At 47.3% G+C, this 18974-nt stretch overlaps 1 protein-coding gene across 1 annotated transcript in view; it reads left to right on the top strand.

The window, feature by feature from the left end:
- Nucleotides 1-2200: 2200 nt before the first annotated feature.
- ARHGAP32 (Rho GTPase activating protein 32) overlaps nucleotides 2201-18974 on the top strand; it is a 77741-nt gene continuing 60967 nt past the window's right edge. The window contains exons 1-4 of the mRNA XM_017809833.1: nucleotides 2201-2292; nucleotides 3821-3943; nucleotides 6428-6505; nucleotides 14995-15076. Of these exons, the coding sequence (XP_017665322.1) occupies nucleotides 2212-2292; nucleotides 3821-3943; nucleotides 6428-6505; nucleotides 14995-15076 (364 nt within the window). The 5' untranslated portion in view covers nucleotides 2201-2211. The remainder of the gene's footprint in view (nucleotides 2293-3820; nucleotides 3944-6427; nucleotides 6506-14994; nucleotides 15077-18974) is intronic.

The raw sequence follows: 18974 nt of genomic DNA, 5'->3' as shown, positions 1-18974 counted from the left end.
GGTCACCTCCAGTCACCCACAGTCACCTCCAGTCACCTCCAGCCACCTCCAGTCACCCACAGTCACCCTCCAGTCACCCACAGCACCTCCAGCCACCTCCAGTCACCCACAGTCACCTACAGTCACCCACAGTCCCCTATAGTCACCCACAGCCACCTACAGTCCCCTGTGGTCACCTACAGTCATCCACAGTCACCTCCAGCCAGGGGTTGGAGATATTTTCAACTAATGGCATCAAGCTGCACCAGGATATTTGGGAAATATATATTGGATTTTAGGGTTAGGATTATAGGGATCCTGTGATTTATCTCAGTTTATCTGGCAGAGGTTAAAGGTAGAGTAAGAAAGAACCTCCTCACCCTGGACTGTGCTGGTGGTTCTGGCTGATGGTTGGACTTGAAGATCTTAGAGGTCTTTTCCAGCCTTGGCAATTCCATGATTCCATGTAGTAGCCAACTATGAGTGCAGAGTCCTTTTAGTGCAGCCCGGGTTAGATTTGAAAACTGGCTCCTGGGAATAAGGTCAGTGATTTTTACCCCTGATTTCAGTGACCTGAAGGGAAATATCCTGCAAGTTGTTACGAATTGGTTAAGCTGCTAAGTCTGAATGGTTGTTCAGAGTGTCAAGAAAGCACCTGTTGGTGCCTCAGATCCCAATTGTGTCTTTGGAAACTTTGTCAGCATTCCTAGGAAATCCTGCTGTCCCAGGCTGCAGCACTGCAGGAGCAATCCCACTTGGAGTGCTAGACTTACATTTTCAACTGAATATTCCTAAAGCTGCTTTCTAAGAGCATTTGCATTAGTGCATTATTTAAATGGACTTTAAAAGCTGGTTTTCCTGCATGGATAAGAGGGAGTTTTCATTTCTTGACTTACTGTCTTCCCCTGGAATATGATGAGCTGGAATTCCTTCGGTTTCTCGCCTGTTGCTCATGGAAAGGTGTGTTCATGTCCAAAATGATCTTCTGGAAAGTAGCAGGTGCATCTTGGCTGCATCACTTCAGAACACATGGAGGGGGAGGCAGTGCAGGGAAAGGGAAATGAGGGAAATTCAATCCAAGCACTCAAAGAATTATCTATCCAGGAACTATAAATCAGGATCTGTGTTCCTTCAGTGCTGAGCAGGGATTGCTTTGGAGCCACGCACAGGGGCTGAAACCAGTACCCCCTGGGATTCCTTGGGGTGTTTGCCATTGGATACAGGGACCTGATCCTGCAGCCCCGTTGCTCAGCAGAGAGACATATTTCTTATTGCTTTGGCTTCACACAGCCTCTGTCTGAAAAAAATTTAAAGTTTCTAGTCTCTTAAACTCAGCAGAAGCAGCCCCATCCAGGATAATGAATCCCTGGGTTTATTTTTAATTGTGTTTTAGGCATTCCTGTCTCTTATATCTTTATTCGTACAACTGATTTAATATGGTTTAGAGCATGAGCCCAAAAATCTGCATTCTGTGTATAAGCACAGGAGCTGTAAAGATGTTGAACAGCTCTGTTGCTCTGTGAAATGTAACTCTGCAGCTGTGGGGTGTCTCATCATGTATTTTTCATTTTGAACTGGCCACATTTGAGCACATGTTTGAGGAGAACAATGTTTTAAGCAGTCCTACAGACTCTGGGCTACAATAGTGCTTTATAACACTGTCACTGTGAGCCTTTGGAGAGACCTCACGAGTTTCTCTTTAATAAAAACAAGTTTACTGTTACAGAGGGGACATTGCTAAGTGTATTTTTAAACCCCTCCTCTACTGTTTGAAATATTACTCTTTGCTCAGGGGGTCAGTCTGAGTTGCCACATTCTTGAGGGTTTGCAGGAGAGTGGAAGGGGCAGCCAGGGTTTTCTTTCACCAAGTGGTTCTCAGGTGTGTTTGGTGGCCATAACATGGGTGTGAAATCCCTGAGGAGAAAAGGGCTTTAGATTTGAGGTATCTTGACAAGGGAAATCATGAAAATCTAAATATCTTGTGAAAATAACATTATTACCTTCACAGTGAGCTGCTGCTTTCCAGCTTTTTGGTGTGATCGTTACAGCCCCGCATGTGGCTTCACATGGCAGAAATACATTTCCTTGCACAAGGGGATTTATTTCTATGACTCTTGCCTATGGCAGTGGCTAATTTATGGTCTCTCCAAGTGTGAAGAAGCCTGTCCAAACTGTGCTGTACTAACAGAAGCACTGTGTGTGTGTTTGTCCCTGTCCCAGCTGGTCACCCAGATGCTCATGGCTTACCTGGCCCGGCTCTCAGCCATCGCAGGCAACAAGATCAACTGTGGGCCTGCCCTCACGTGGATGGAGGTACAGTACAAAGCTCAGGTTGTTCTTCCTTTCCTGACCACAAACCTGCTCTCTTCCAGACCAGTAATCCTCCCAGACCTATTGGTGCCACTGAAATTCCATCCTAAAAGCTTTATTCCCCCCTTACCAGGTGTGTGACATGTAGGTGGCCACAGAAGGTGGAGAACACACAGAATCAGGTCCAATATTAAGAATATAGGAGTTTTTTCCCCCCTCCTGCTTGGATTTTGTCACCCCAAACCGTATTGTTGTGCTGCTAATCACAACTACTGAGATGGCAGCTCCAGTGAGGCACAGACTGGGGCAATGGGCTGCTGGGAACTCCCGGTGCAGGGCTCAATCTCCCAGTGCCTCACATTCTTATCTCCTTTTTGGCAAGGCACTACTGCAAGTGTGACACATTTCTCGAGCTTTGAGCTGTCTCTGTTGTGCTGTTTGCCTGCCCTCTTTCTTTTTTAATGATTTCTCCTTGTGGGAGCTGCAGCCCCAGTGGGTGCTCTGTGCCCCTGTGGGTGCTCTGTGCCCCTGTGGGTGCTCTGTGCCCCTGTGGTGCCAGTGCTGACAGAGCCCCCCTTGTGCCCGCAGGGACACTGTTTGCATGGGGGGAGCTGCAGCTGCAGCTTTCTGGGCTAATACCACGGGAACAATAGCCCTCATGGGAAGGGAGGAACACTGGGATCAGGGCAGGGTCCAGCTGTCCCTGCTCAGCCTGGGGACAGACGTGTGGCTTCCCATTCCTGCACACCAGGAATAGCAGCAGCTATAGTTAGACTGTTGCCGTTAATTTTTAAATGGTTGGGATAAGGATTAAGTGTGTTTTCCTGCAGTTTTCCCCCATTGATATCCTCCTCCTCACCCTGAGATCCTTCAGGAGGAGAAAGTCTTGGAAAGCTGCTGAACAAAGGAAGGAAGTTATAGAGAGAAGTGGAACTGAGCAACAGTGGACCTGGAGATCACAGCAAAGCTGTTGCCTGTGGAGTACAGAACACAGAATTATTGCAGAACTGACTGAGAATCCTACAGAATTTGACACAAGCACAAAAATCTGGGAATTTGCATTCCTGCAGCGAAGAGGGGGAGGGGCATGTTTTCTTTAAAAAGAGAAATAAAAGGGAGGGAGAAAATTGAAAGCAACTCTAGTTTTTGGTTTGACAGCATTTCCTTCCTCAGAGCCTCTTCTTGAGCATTAATTCCACTTCATAGAGAATTTTCGTAGCACTGTTTTAAGTACTTGAGGAAAAACAACCTGATTTGGTGGTAAAGGGAGGTGCAAACCCTCGCTGGGTGTTCCTGCTTGTGCACAGAGCTGCACAATGCAGTGTTTTTCTGCTCAGTGGCTGGAGCCACACGACCTTGTGCAGCCCCTGAGAGCTGTGCTGGCTGTGCTGTGCCCTCACTCCCAGCTCTCTGCTGGGGCCCCGAGCTGGGCTGTCTCTCTGCATCAGCTTGAAGCCTCTGCTGTGTCTGAGCACCAATAAAACCCCTCCTCCCTTGTCCTCAGCTGCCTCACAGTCTCTCTCTCTTGCAGATTGATAACAAGGGGAACCACCTGCTAGTCCACGAGGAATCGTCCATTAATGTTCCTGCTATTGCTGCTGCCCACGTTATTAAGAGATATATTGCTCAAGCAGCAGATGAACTGTCCTTCGAGGTAAATAAAGCACTTTTATTCCTTGTTGTCAGACAGAGATGAGTGTAATCTGTTTGTGTGTGTGTGTCTGTGTTTTTGTGCCCATCATGAATATATCCAGACACTTTCAGAATGTTTTGTGAGGTGAAGCTTAGAAGATTGAGTTAAATATTCGATCTGCAGTGAGTTGGAGACAGGCAGATGTTCAGTCATCTCTAAAATATAGCTTTACTTGGCATTAGTATCTTCTGGTTAAACAGCTCCTGCCAAGTCCCCTGGGCTGGTCCCTGAGCAGGAGCAGCCCCTGCAGAGTCCATGTGTTGTGTTGTGTCTCTTCAGGGTCACTGTCCATGTGTGTGTGTGTGGACACAAGTTTAATTACTCACTGCCCAGGTTATACAACCTCTGTTCCTCTCAGCAAGTCCCTGTCTAAAACCATTTTTAAGAGTGTCTGCTGCCATGAAAAGTAAAGAACCAGACTGGCAAAGGATTTGGCACTTAAAGGGCGGGTGATGATCTACAACTGGTGTGAAAATCCCACACGAATCATTGAATCCCAGGATGGTTTGGGTTGGAAGGGACCTTAAAGATGATTTACTTCCAAGCCCCTGCCATGGGAAGGGACACCTTCCAATAGACCAGGTTGCTCTAAACCCCATCCAAGATCTGGAGGGTCAGACTGTGGAAGTTTTTGTCTCTCAGGCACTTGCCTGTTTGACCCAAACAGCAGCAGTTCACACTGTGACTGCTCTGAGCAATGGTCCTGTCACTGGAGTGTGCACAGTGCTCTGCAAACAGTGTAAAGGAAAACAGAGCCCAGAGGAGTTTTGTGAGCACATTCTCATGTGCAGCACAGGAAGGAAGAATAATAGTGATAGTCTGGTGCTGCCAGGGGTTTGTTCATGTTCCAAATGGAGGAAGTTACTAGTGTTGAGCAAAGAACTGCACGGGTCAGAGAGACGGATGGGCACAGCACCCCCAGTGAGGGTCCATGGAGCACAGGATCCATGGAGCACAGGATCCATGGAGCACAGGAGCCATGGAGCACAGGATCTGTGGAGCACAGGATCCGTGGAGCACAGGATCCATGGAGCACAGGATCCATGGAGCACAGGAGCCATGGAGCACAGGATCTGTGGAGCACAGGAGCCATGGAGCACAGGATCCATGGAGCACAGGATCCGTGGAGCACAGGAGCCATGGAGCACAGGATCCATGGAGCACAGGATCCATGGAGCACAGGATCTATGGAGCACAGGATCTATGGAGCACAGGATCCATAGAGCACAGGATCTGTGGAGCACAGGAGCACAGGATCCGTGGAGCACAGGAGCCAGGCTGTTTGCCAGGGGCTCAGTGCTGATGAGGGCACTGAGCTGGCACTCCCTGCTGTAAATCCTGCTCTGTGCCAGCAGACTGGAATGCAGCTGGAATGCAGCCCAGGTTATGAGGAATAGTGTGTGAGCAGGGAAACTGAGGCATGTGTGGCTTCCCAAGTGTGTGCAGAGAGAAACCTTGGCAGGACAGACATGGAACAGGAGCAGCTGTTTTACAGTGCTGTGTCCTGTTCCCTAACCCAAATCATCCCTTTCATATTTAGGATATTCTTAATTTTGAGTGGGCAGTTGCACAAGTAGCTGAGTGGGATTTTGCTGCCCAGGACTGAGGAACACACCCAGTGTCTCTGCTCGTGTGGTGACAGCAGCTTCCTCAGTGGAGACTTGCTTTGCTCTTGTTCCACCATTCCCTTGAGGAAATCACTTCCCTGTGTCTCTGTTATCCCTGGCTGAAAACTGAGGATGTGTTGTCTTTTCTGTAAAACACACAGAGACCCATCAGTGTCAAACATCTGGTGAAAGTTGGGCATTACTGGTCCCAATTTTTGCTCTCCCTGCCTGCAGGACTTATTTACGTTCTGCCCTTTGTCATCATCTGTAATAGAGCCCCCACTCAAACCAAGCCCAGTGCAGTATTGATGACAGATTGCCTTTGGAACCATTGTGGGATTACATTTTTATGGGAGTGAGCAAAGCTGCAGAAAACCTGTTTGGTCTCCTTGGCCATTTCCATCCTGTTGCTGTGACACCACCTCTCTTCTGCTCCCCTCCCAGTCCAGACCAGCACATCTGGGGCAGTTTGGGAGCTACAAAGGCAGCTCTTGACTTTTTGCTGTGAGAGGAAGCAGGAAGACACATGTCAGTGCCCACACACACATGGGTAGGGCATGGAGTAAAAATTAGTTCAACTACTTGAGAGTATTTTCCAAAGTGTTTGACACCATCCCTACAGTTTAATCAGAACACTCCTGTACCCCTGGGCAGAGATCCTGCTGCTCTTAAGACCCCTTTCCTTAGGAACAGCTGGAGAATCCAGTAACTCTTCCCCCTCACAGTTTGGCTTTGCAAAGGCAGATGTGGAGTTTACAGTTTATTGCCGTGCTGGGGACTGTAGTTTTTGGGATTGTGCTCATGGCAGGCTGTGATTGATGTTGTCAATCTTGTGCAGGTGGGAGACATCGTGTCTGTCATTGATATGCCACCAAAGGAGCTGACCTCGTGGTGGAGAGGAAAACATGGATTTCAGGTAGGCACAAGCACCAGAGATGATGATAAAACTTAAATAAAGGCGGGAAATTCAGCTGTTTGTTCCTGGAGCTGCTGTGCCTGCACAGGACTGACTGTGGGGATGAGCAGGGTGTCCTGTGTTGGTGTCAGGGCACTTTCCTTCTCCCTGGGCTTGAGCTGGAGACACCCAGGGACTCCGTGGGAAGTTTGCTCCCTGCCTACCATGGGAAGGAGGGCTGGCCATGGCCCTGTGATGGACAGCTGGCCTGATGTTTGTGGAAGCTCTGCTGTCCCCCTCCAAGGCAGCTGACACTGTTGTTCACATCACCCTGTTCCTTCCAGGTGCTAAAACCAGCTCAGGCAGAACATCAAGGATTCAGAGAACTCCAGTTGACAAAACAGTGCCACTGCCTTGGACAAGCCACCCATCCAAGCTGTGCTCTCATGCCTGTGTTTGCTGGGTGGTTTAAAGATTGCTGGGCTCTGTAAAACTTCCAGCAGAGAGATTTACACTGAATTTTCAAAAGGTCCTAAACATACCTGGGAATTAGGTACCAAAACTTCTGTGTCCAAATGGCTCTGTCCTTCCAAAGAGTTTTATTCCCTAGCTTGGATTTTCTTATTGGGAAATGTAAAAGATAAAAAAGTCTCTGTTAAAGCAAAGCCCAAAGCTGCTGCAGGTTGGGGGGTGTGACTCCTGCCATGTCTCGTGTTTCAGCTCCTTTCAGGCAGAGGGATTTTCATCCAGCAGCTGCTGTCTGTGAGGGGGTGGAATTATGAGTTTGCTCTGGAGAGGGTCAGAATTGACCAGACACTTGTGTATTTTGGCATGGAAAGTCTTCTCCAGGTTCCTCAGCTTTTCCCTGGCAGACCTTTCTGTGCCAGGTCCAGCCTGTGGCCCAGCTGTCAGGAAGCAGTTGGATCTCCAAACACTACAAATCCCAGCTGGATGCAGTGGCAGTTAAATGATCACATTGCTGCCTGCCCAGCCAGAGCTTTTGTTGGCTTTGGATCAGATGTGGGAGTTCAGATAACATGTCATTTGTACAATCAGAAGAGCATGGACATGTGATACCTGCTCTGAAATTAGATTTGTCTCTGGAGTTAACACATTGATATTGCTTGAACAAACTTCTGGTTTTGAACTGTGTTATGGCTTTGCTGGACTTTTGTTCTAATTTTAGAAGCCTTAAAGCTTTATTTGCTGTACTATTAAATAGAATCATAGAATGGCTTGGGTTGGAAGGGCCCTTGGAGATCAGCAGTTCCAACTCCCAAATATTAGTTAAGTGCTTTAGTACTGCTTCAATGATCAGGCCATGCCACATTTAACTTCCAAGTGAATCAGTAAAGCAAAATAAAGCTACTTTGTGATCTGGGCATGAGTGTGGACACTCTGCACACACTGATGGATTACCAGGGTTGATGATAATTCCATTATTCGGTGTGAGCTCCCTGCCTGCTGTCAGCCTGGCTGAAACTGGGACTAGGTCTGAAGAGTATCACTGGTGATTAAAGACACAAAAAGCAAGGCAGCTCTTCTGCAGTGTGTCACTGCCTTGTACCTCCCAGCTCACATCCCATTGTGCTTTCCAGCACAAAAACACATTGATGAGACTGTGGAAAGGGGTTTCTGTGTCCGTGCACAGTCAGGCTCCTCACACCACAGACCTGAACAGCTGCAGAAATAGAGCACCATATTCTGGCTTAACAGAAAATTAGGGGTGTAATAATCTCGTGTCCTTAATTCCAAGTAGAAGTCTGTGCCAGTGGGATCAGGTCACCCTGAGCCTCACACTCTGTGCAGATGCAGCTCTGGGTTTGTGGCTCTCGGGATGTTTCCCAAATGCAGACAGTGGAGTTGTGTTGGAAGGAGTTGCTGGTGGGGGAACAGCCCATTGTCATGTTCCTGCTCCTGTTGGTGCAGAGCCGCTCAGTGAGTGCTGATTAAAGCCATCCCTTCACACACAGGGAGCTCCTCTGCACAGGGACATCTTCCCTGGGAACTGCCAGGGTTTGGCCATTCCTCTGAAATGCACTTCCCAGCTTTTCCTGGCCAGGAAGCACCATCAGCTCTCCAGAGATGCAGATTCTGACCCCGTACAAAGACACAGAGGGGTTTTAACCTCTGTCATGTTTAAGGCCCATAAGATGTGAGTGTCCATAAAAGGTACATTTCTTGAGCTAATGGAGCTCTTTGACCATGCTAACAGTGAGAAGAGAGTTCAGAGAAAGGAAATTCATATCTGGTGTTGCTACACCAGCCCTAGAGATGTAGCAGTGCCGAAGTGCCCTGGATGAAGAGTGTGGAGGGGAAGAATGTTGTTATAGTACTTGGTGTAAGTACTTTATGATAGGCAGACAGTTCTGTTCCTGTTTAGGAACACTGTAAAAGTGATAGCAATCTGTTGAGCCAGTCATTTGAATTAATCAAATAAATCACCAGAGCCTGTCTTGCCAGATAATTGTGATTCTGAGGGCAGATAAAAGGACAAAGTCCTAACACCAAATATTTGGACAATTTGTTCATGTTATTTCTCAGGTTTTTGCTCTGTGCTAGGGAAGGAGCAGTGTTTTATCAAACCCACCACAGCTTCCATCATCAATCATGTCTTGATAGGAGGAGAGCAAGAAGAGGATAAAAAATCCCCTGTTTCACTGAACGGGGGAAAAATCACATCTTGACTTGAAAGGACTCCCCTGGTTTTGTGCATTTGGAGCAGCTGTGGGTCGTGCCTGCTCGGGCAGGAGGACAGTCAGTCCTGGGCAGGGGATGTCCTGCCCATCCCCATCCTTTGGGATAACGGAGGGCTGTGGAGATGGGCTGAAGGCAGGTCAGTGGAAGGCAGGTGTGACAGCCTGTGTGAGCTGCAGTGGATCCCTGTGGGGGTCAGTGTGTTCCTGCCAGGCACAGCTGTCCCTCGGGAATGACTCACCATTCCTGTTGTCCATAGATTTCCATGGTACAGTGCCTTTCTCCCCTACCTGAGCTCACGACTGCACTGCAACACTTAATCCTGTGCAAAACAACCCACGAGGCTTCATATCATCTTCTCTGGTTAAAGCAAAATGATTTTTAAGACATTTTTCCGCAAGCCTTTTTTCTCTTCAGATGCTCTGAGTGTGAGTCACTGCTTTCTTTGTAAGATTGTTCCCTAAATTACAGCCACCTCCACATTAACAGCCTTCCAGCCTTCTTTGTTCTCCTCTGCCTTTGCTTCTTGCTTTGTCTTTTCCATCAGTGACTCCATGTCAGCTGAATCATTAGGGACAGGCCCTTGTTTGATGCACAACTGCTTGTGGATGTTCTGAGTCATTCTGGTTTTTGGGAATGGTTTCATGAGGGGCAGAGCTGCCCCACAGCAACCTGCGAGGTGACAAAACCAGTGTGTGCAACCCGAGGAGGACTGGGCTGCTTTTAATCAGGATTACAGGAGCTGGAGAGGCTGTGGGGCTGCAGGGCCCTGCTTCCACAGAATCCAGAATGCTTGACTTGGAAGGGACCTAAAGATTGTCTAGTTCTGATGCCCTCCCACCAGCCCAAGCCCTGTCCAACCTGGCCTTGGACACTCCCAGGGATGGGGCAGCCACAGCTTCTCTGGGCAACCTGTGCCAGGGCCTCACCACCCTCCCAGGGAAAGGTTTCTTCTTCCCATCTAACCCTTCCCTCTGGCAGTGGGAAGCCATTCCCCCTTGTCCTGCCACTCCAGGCCTTGTCCCAAGTCCCTCTCCAGCACCAGTTTCCCCAAGTGCAGGTTGCACACCAGGCAGGAATGGATCATTGGCAGCTCTCACCCCACACAGATTTTATTTGGTTTTAAAAGAAAGAATTTGGAAGAGTTTTTTGGCCAAGGTGTTCATCTCTCTTTAACAAGGGCTCAGGGTGAGAGGACCAACAGTCCCATTCCTCCTGTAACTGCTGTCCCTGAAGCGGGAGAACCTTGGCAGGGGCTGCTTTGGGAACAAGGGGAGTTTGTCCTGCTCTCTGGGAAGTCACTTGGCAAACAAAGCAGTGAAGATTCTGCTCAGGAAGGCCAAACAGCTAATAAAAAGTTAAGGATAAAACCTAACCCTATTAGGTTTTGCTTGACTTTCATCAGATTTAAAAGTCATCACTGACTGAAATTTAAACCACACTTTACTTTTTGTCAAAACAAAAAAAAACCCCACAACCAAAATGTCTCAAACAATGTTTGATTTGCCATTTATATTGCTGCTGCTTTCTCACTTACTTAAATTCCCTCCTCATACGCTGAAAATTATTACTGTTAAATTATTGTTATACTGGAAATTATTCCTGGCTTTTCCCCTTAAAGCCTTGTGTTACTTCCAGTTTTAGCAGCCACTGGCATGAAAGTGAAAAATAAATCTGTAGTAGCAATTGCAGAACTGTTTGCACCCCCAGCCTGTGCCTTCCCCCTCTGGTTAAGGTGTTCTTTTAACCTTTAGATGACCTTGTATTTATCTAAATTTATACTCCCCTGGCTATTAATTTTCGGACGTTGCCAAATCCTTTAATCCTGGCTCAAGCTCTAGTAGTGCCTTGCTACATCTGTTGAGATTAACTCTTGGACTAAACTCATTTATTTATACAAAATCATGGAAAACTTTCCATGGGAGGAAAAGCATCTTTTAATTGGGTGGGAATGAGGCACAAGCTGTGGGTTGTGACCCTGGTGATGATCTCTGGGGGATCTTGAGATAAAAGTTAGAATAAATAAGTCAGAAAATGTAATTCATTGGACTGTGAGCAGTGAGGAAACACCAGGGAGATTGTCAACACTAACACGTGAAAATTCTTTATCCTAAAAATCCATTGTCATTATTAGTGTGGACATGGCAAAAGTGCTACATTGAGAGCAGGTATAATGTTTGATTTGGGTTCTGAGCTATCTAGAAGCAGTGACATAACCATGCAGGGTCTTTCATTTCTGAATTCCTGGTCAGTGTATTGGATAGTCCATTCAGAAACAGGAGGAATATAATGTTAACAGTCAAAGGAAATGAGTTTTGATTACAGTGTGGGGTCTGGGGTTGGATTCACATCCACACTTAGATGATTAATGGAAGGTTGGGGGCCCAGTGCTTCAGGTTTCTTTACGTATCCCAGGCACAGACATTGTGGGCAATTATAAAAGTTCTCAGAGCATTGGAAATGGAAAGAAAGTTCATCCCTTCAGCTGTGGAGCCTCCCAGATGATCGTTTCTGTGGTGGGCTGACACTTTCCCTGGTTGTGTATATTTTTCCTAATTTAAAAATTGTCTCCTGCATCTCTTGCATCGGAAATGTCCAACATTGCATGGGAAATGTCCACTCTCAGGATTGAAGTTGGGGATGTTCAGCCTGGAGAAGAAAAGGTTGTGTGGAGAACTCAGAGCACCTTCCAAGTGTCTCAGTGGCTCCTGGGGAGCTGGAGAGGGAATGTTTTCCAGGAACTGTGGTGACAGGATGAGGGAGGATGGGTTCAAACTGATAGAGGGGAAATTTAGCTTAGATATTCAGAAGAAATCCTTCCCTGTAAGAGTGGGGAGGCCCTGGCATAGGGAGAAGCTGTGGCTGCCCCATCCCTGGAAGTGTCCAAGGCCAGGTTGGACAGGGCTTGGAGCCACCTGGGCTAGTGGAAGGTGTCCCTGCCCATGGCAGGGGGTGGCACTGGAGGAGCTTTAAGGTCCCTTCTAACAAAACCATTTTATGATTCTGTGATTTAAAGCCCTGAATATTTTGTTTAAATCCCAGCACTTCTGCGTCTATCCCACTCAGCCTGTTCCTCAACAGCTCCCAGCACAGCAGAGACCCTGAGCTGCCTGAGGAAGGGCCCCTGGATGCCATGCTGGGGTTTATGCTGATTTTCTTGTGCTAGTTGTCCTATTGCTACCTATAAACTGCCCAAAAATCAGCACTATGGCATATAATTCCAGAATACCATCTCCTGGCAAAGCTGGCACACCCAGCTGAGGGAGTGGGTGCAGCCACACCTTGTGTAGGGTGTGAGATGGGCTCTGAGAGTCACTTGGGCAGAAATGTGATGCCCAGGCCAGTGTCAATCCCAGGAGCCACAGCTGAGGGCAGGGAGATCTGCTGGCCCAGTGCTGCTGTTCCAGGTGCTGTTCCTGAGCTCCCAGAGTCTTCCCAACAAGCACATTCCAAGTGTCATGGATGATAGTGTGTCCTGTACTTGGTTAAAACCCTGCCCTGCTGGATTTGGGGGTGTGGGAAGAGCAGTTACTTGCTGGTACTATTAACTGTTGCTTCCCTTAGGGAATCTGGAATAGTTCCAGTCTGGAATGTTTACCAGGACACCCCACACATGACACTGCCACTGAATTGCTGGGAGGTTTTTGGGGGAAAATCAACTTGGTGTAAGAAGGAGATGAATTTTTTTTCCTCAGAGACAAAAAGGAGTTGTGTAAGATGAATAAATAGAGGAGGAACTGTGTGCCAGGCCTGGTGCTGACTGCCTTGTGCCTCCAGTGGATTTCATGGATGTGGGTACATGACTGGCAGAATCCAGGCCCATCCACTGGCTCTTTGCCACGTGTTCCTGTGGCTTTGGACCAAACTGTGGCTGCCTGCAGTGACTTGGTGCTTCCAGCTGCCCCATCACGTGCCTGACACGGGCCAGGAAATCCTGCCCCTGCCTTGGATGAGGTGTCTGGGGAAGGGGGTGGTGCTGGAGTTCTGTGCCACAACACAGGAGCTGTCCTGGGGGAGGAGGTGGGGTGTGACAGGGAAAAAGGTCTGGAAATATGAAACCAAGGGTAAAAGTTTCCAAAGCTCTGGTCTGACTTTCACCTGGGATGGGAGTAAGAAGGAAAATGCTGTGAACTGGAAATGCTGAGAAGTGGAAAACTCCTCTGTGGTGACAGCTCAGTCTGGATCCTTAACCAGAGAAAGGGAGATAATGCCACTGCTCCCCAGATACAGCGAGCCAGGGGTGGCCTGGGAATGTCTGCAGGCACATCCCATTCCAACACCAGGATCCTTCCCATACCCTTTCACCCTGCTCTGGTTTAGAGACATTCTGCAGCATTTTGCCTTAGAGGGGATTCAGGGAGAAATCACAGAAGGTGGAATATACTGAGTTGGAAGGGACCATCAGGATCATTGGATCCAACTCCTGGCCCTGCACAGGACTCCTCAGGAATCCCACCCTGGGATTTCCATATCTTTTTCCCAAAAAGCAGTTCTTATACTCGAGGGTAGGACATGAGCTGTTTGTTAAAGGACAGGGCAGGAACTCTGCAAATTCACATTTCCAGTGAGTCGGTGCCAGGACCTTGCTGTGCCCTGGGCACTCAGGTTCCTCCTGTCACAGGAGAAGCTGCACTCAAAAGTTGGCAGATTTTTTTCCCCAGGGTGGGGCCTGGCTTTTGAAGCATCTTCAGATGTTTCCTAAGGACAACACTAGAATATTGTGTGTGTTACAGCTTGCTGAGCAGATCCACAGCTAGTTCAGAGGGTTCAGCAGCTTGCAGGGGGGTGTTGGAGCTGTTTTCCCCGTTGCCAGTAATGGATATGGATGGGTAGCACTGTTCTCCCTTCTCCTTTGCTGGGGGAAACTGAGGCACAAGAGTTGCACTGTCCATGATCCAAAGCAGATCCAAGAGCACACCAGGAGTCCTGGCTTGTGGTAGAGATTCCTTTGCTGCATCCTACTCTCCTCTAAATATTTTATTTCCACTCAGATCACTGGACCTACAAACATGGAACTCATTTCACTCCATGTATATTTTATTAAACTTGTTCTCAGTTCTAGGACTGAATTGAATTCAATTGCACTAAACCCTCACTGAACTTCTTTAGCAGGTTTTTAAACGTGCTCCATTTAAACACTTCCCTTGTTACCCACACTGAGCAGGTCAGGCAGTGAGGCAAGGACACAGCAGAGCTTTGTGTCTGCAGAGTGCCTTCTCCTGACTTAGCAAATAAGAAAGCACCTTTTTTCTGTATTGGGACCACACCATGCAAATACATTGGTCCATATTTGATTTCAGTTTTCTAAGGGGATAAAATGTTAAAGTGCTTTTGAGTGTTGTGTTTTGGCAGTGAAAAAGGTCAGGTGTCAGTGAGGTTTGAGTAGAGATAACTGAGGTGATGCTGAGAGCTGACACATCTTGTTCTCTCATTAAATTTCTGTCAGAGACCTCCAGCAAACCCAGCTAAAGCCTTTCTGTCTCTGAGTTCCACTCGAGATCTAAGGGGGTGTAGACACTTGTCGCAAGTTGAATATCTCTGTCCTGTGTACAAGCTCAGAAACCAAACTTATAAAATCATATTTTACAGGACTAATGATTTGGTTTGTAGAACTTTTGGCTTTTTTTGATAAACACTAAATAGCTGTGATAACTAATTTGAGAAGTTATTTCTCTCATGCTGGTCATTTGATGATGGATGATGTTATGGGGCATCAGGCCAGGGGAGTTCAGGGGACATATTGAATTAGCAGTTGCTGGTTGAACAGTTCAGATCATACACCCAATGTTCTGCCTCCTTGTGTTTCCCCACAGGTTGGATTTTTCCCCAGTGAGTGTGTTGAACTCATTAACGACAAAGTTCCTCAGTCCGTGACCAACTCGGTGCCCAAACCAGGTATGGAAATCTCCTTTTTGGCTGCAGGGACCTGAAATGGAGCTGTCTGTGTGCTGTTCTGTGTCCAATATCTCCTGTACATTATCATGGGTGCTGATCACCCTCCACATGTGCCATGTGCCCTCTGTGTTGGTCACCCACATTTCCTCTCCCACTGTTAAATGTCTTTCCCTTGTTGTGTAAACTCACATCAACGTCCCTCTCCTGCCTGACTTGAGAGATTTTAAACTTGTAAAGAATTTAAGATACTTTGAGCAATCTGTAATTGGGATTTCAGTTCTGGTGTGCAGAGTGTTGCATATCAAGGGTTTTTTTGTTCAGAACATACAGGAACAGAATGTTTTTGCTGACTGAGATGGAATAGATTAATTTGGTACTGGAAGGTTCTTTGTGTTTGAGGATTGATGGAGAAAGTTGGATATAACAGAACTTGGAATGCTGATTGCTGTGCTCTGGGTGTGTGGCTCCATCTACTTCTTCCTGCCTTCTGGACAGTTCTGTGTGAAATACAGGCAAGTTAATCCCAAGCTCTGCTGAGGAAAGGAATAATAAATAGAGAATGAGATTTTGGATCTGATTTTACTGTCAACCTTCCCATGCTTCCAGTATGCACTGGAAGGGATCACACTTAGTTGTGCTGGCCTGAGATCTCTGCAGAAATTACTGGAGATGAAGCTTTTGTTTAATTCCGAAATTTCTAAATCTATATATTACTATAGATAAAGATATTTTTGTATCTCTTTTGTATCAAGAGAAGCAGTTTGAATTTGCAGATCTTTCTTAAAATGTTATTCAGCTGGCAAGTTGAGTTGGTGTTGAACTAGTGTTCTTTTCATTCCTCCTCTCTATTTCAGTGGTGTTCCTTATCTTAGAAGATTGCTGACTTGATACTTTAAGACAAATAGATGCAATTCAGAAGTGTGACTTTTTCTAAGGGAAATAAATGCATTTTGTCAGATCAAAGCTTGGGAGTTTGGGTCCAGTGGTGGAAAGTTGTGGTCCTGAGCTGTGAGTGCTCTGTGTGTGCTCTGGAGAGCTGGCAGTTCAGGGGAGTGGTGTTCCCAGCCACTGGCACCTCCAGCCTGTGTATTCCTGGGAATGTGCAGGTGCATTTGCTGCAGTCAATGGCATAGAGATCCCTGGCTGCAGCAGGTGGGCATTCCCTGGATCCAGGATCTGCCCTCCAGGCAGGGCAACTTTAGGCAGGGCAACTGCCCAACCCTAGAGCAGGCAGGGGCAACTTTAAATGTAAAATAACCTCAGGCCAGGCCAGTGGATCCAACCGTGAGCAAGAGTTTATTTTTAAACCTGGCTCAGGCAGTGGATTAGCTGGAGGTGCTGGGGAGCAGTGTCTGCTCTGCCCTGCTGGGAGATGATGGAGCTGCACATGAACAGATCCCCTTTGACTCTGACAACCCCTGGGGTGGATCTCCTCCCTCAGCCTGGGAGACGTTTAGTGTCAAGTTGTCACCAAGAGCCCAGGTCCTGTTCAAAGTCCTGAGCTGGGAGATGCTGCCCAGTCTGAGACTGCCCTGCTGCCCTGCCCTGGGGCTCTCTGGGGGTGCAATTAAAGGCTCCTCAGGAGAGCACTAATGAGCTTCCAGACGTGAGGAATGCTGGAGTGATGGTGCAGCTCCTTCTGTGATCCTGGCCTGCCCCTGCTCTGCACACAGATTCCTGGTAGGATCTTTTTGGTGCATTGTGTGTTCTGGCTTTTCCTCCTGGGAATTAATAGCTCTTGGGTGGGGGAGGAGGAGTCTGGAGACTCTTCCTGGAATGCTGCAGAAGTTGGTGGGAGCAAGAAGGAGTCAGGGAGGAGGTTCCCATGGTTAAGGCTCGTTGGATGTGGTGCTGGAGGACTCAAGGAATTCTCTGCCCGGAGGGAAAGTGCTTGTGAAATCCAGGAGGGTGAGAGGATGGAGGGGAGGAAGGAGCTCCAGCTCCTGGGTCGTTGTGTGCCAGCACAGCCCAGGAAGGTGACATGGGGCAGGAATGAGGTGCTGGAGCACCCTGGGTGGCTTCAGGAGCACTGCTGCCAAATGGGAAAGTGGATCTTCCCAAGGGCATCCTCCAGAGCCTTGCCAGAACGGCATTGCCATTCCAATATCCATGGCATAATAATATCCAATATTCATGGGATAATGCACTTCCCTCACCCATATTCCATGCATTTTGTGTGTTCTAATCCATGGCTTAAACACACAGGGGGTTTCTCATACACTTAAATATCCACATCAGTTATTTCCCCTCTTTACCTCTGTTTAAAATACCAGATTGACTTCTCCCAGGGATCAGAGACTTCCCTAAAAGTCTCACTTGGAGCTGTTGTCCTCACTTGACATTAGCAGGGTTATTTCATCTTGAATTAATGGGAAGTTTTAGATCTGGCCTTGATAAGCCCTACTTATAACAAGCCAACTCTATTTTCTTTAATCCAAATATGATGTGCAGAGCATCCAGGACACTGTGTCTGCAGAGTGAAGCTCTTTGCCACTAAGGAATTTCCAAGCACATGCTGGTTGACTGTCCCTGGATCTGGCTGGGCTGAGGAACCTGATGAAAAGCAGATGGAAAGCAAAGAACTTCCTGCCCTGGGTTTCTATTATTATTTCTAATTAGAGGGTTTGATGTGCACAAGTGGTGGGGACAGCATTTTAATAGAGCCATGAAATATTGCAGTGGGCTCTAATGCAGTTCAGATGGGAATGGAACACAGGGAATGGGAGAGGAGGGTTGGGATTGAGGGCAGACTCTGCTTTTAAACACTGTTTTCACTGCCTGTGGAAGGATGTGCTTGCACCAGTGGTGGTACAGCCAGGGCTAAGACAAGGGAGAGAAAATGGACCATGCAGGAAAACATTATTCAATTCTGAACAGTCAAAATAATAAGAAAGAATATTGTTTTGCTTTGAGTCAACTATCAAATATATTTAACAATGAAGTTTGGATTCAGGAGGTGCTGGAAGGTACCTGTTGAGTGGTATTTGCCCCCCAGTATTGGGCTGAGCCTGTGCCCTTGTTTTGTTCATGTTCAGTCCTGTAAGAAAATGCTTTTTTTCCAGTCGGGATGCAAACTGCCTTCCTGATTCTTTCTATTTATGTAAAAACCCCTGTAAAGATCCAGTAAGGTTCTGTGGGCTCATCAAACCCCACATTTATTGAGCACTTTCCTTTTTTCTGAATTCTTCCACTATTTTTACTCAGATACAATACTGTAATGATAATTTCTCAGCCTAAATTGTTGTACTGGATCCATAGCTAATATGTCCTAGCTGATACTGTCAATTTAGCTGACTTTCAGTGCCACAATAGATGGAGTCAGCTCATGTTTAGGAAGATCTTTAAAGATCCAGGATAAAGGTTGCATTTGAATTTTAGATATTTGGTGAGAAATGAATCTTTAAAATATTCATTGTGCTGCTCAGAAGGAAAAATGGGAATTGCTGCTCTGTTTGTTCCTTCTAAGTGAATGTTTGGGCATTGCCTGGAGGTTCTGGCTGTGTTGACTCTTCCCATTCCCTACTGTCCATCTCTGGTTGGTCTTATTTTTGGGAAAAGTGTGTTTCTGTCTGTGTGTTCACATTGTCCCTACTCATCCTCTTGGCACAGGCAGCACTCCAGCTCTCTGTCCCAGTCTGTCCTCTCTCATAATTCTGGATAGTCGTAGTTTAACAGTATTTAACCCCCATCTCACCCTCCCCTCACACATCACTTTGTTTCCTGTCTTGTCCTAACAAGCAGCATCTTGCTGGGACCAAACTTCCCTGCAGGGGCCTTGGGGGGGTCGTTTGGGGGAGGTTCTGGACACAGTTCTTGCTGGGGAGCAGCTGATTTCAGTGGGGAAACCCAGAATAAAGCTGTGCTTTGCACTGGGACTCTCAGAGCTGAAGGGAAGAAA

The sequence above is a fragment of the Lepidothrix coronata genome, unplaced genomic scaffold (genome assembly GCF_001604755.1).
Source record: "Lepidothrix coronata isolate B3197 unplaced genomic scaffold, Lepidothrix_coronata-1.0 Scaffold27, whole genome shotgun sequence".
Taxonomy (NCBI): domain Eukaryota; kingdom Metazoa; phylum Chordata; class Aves; order Passeriformes; family Pipridae; genus Lepidothrix; species Lepidothrix coronata.
Note: the sequence above shows the minus strand (reverse complement) of the source record. Positions and strands in the feature narration are given on the sequence as shown.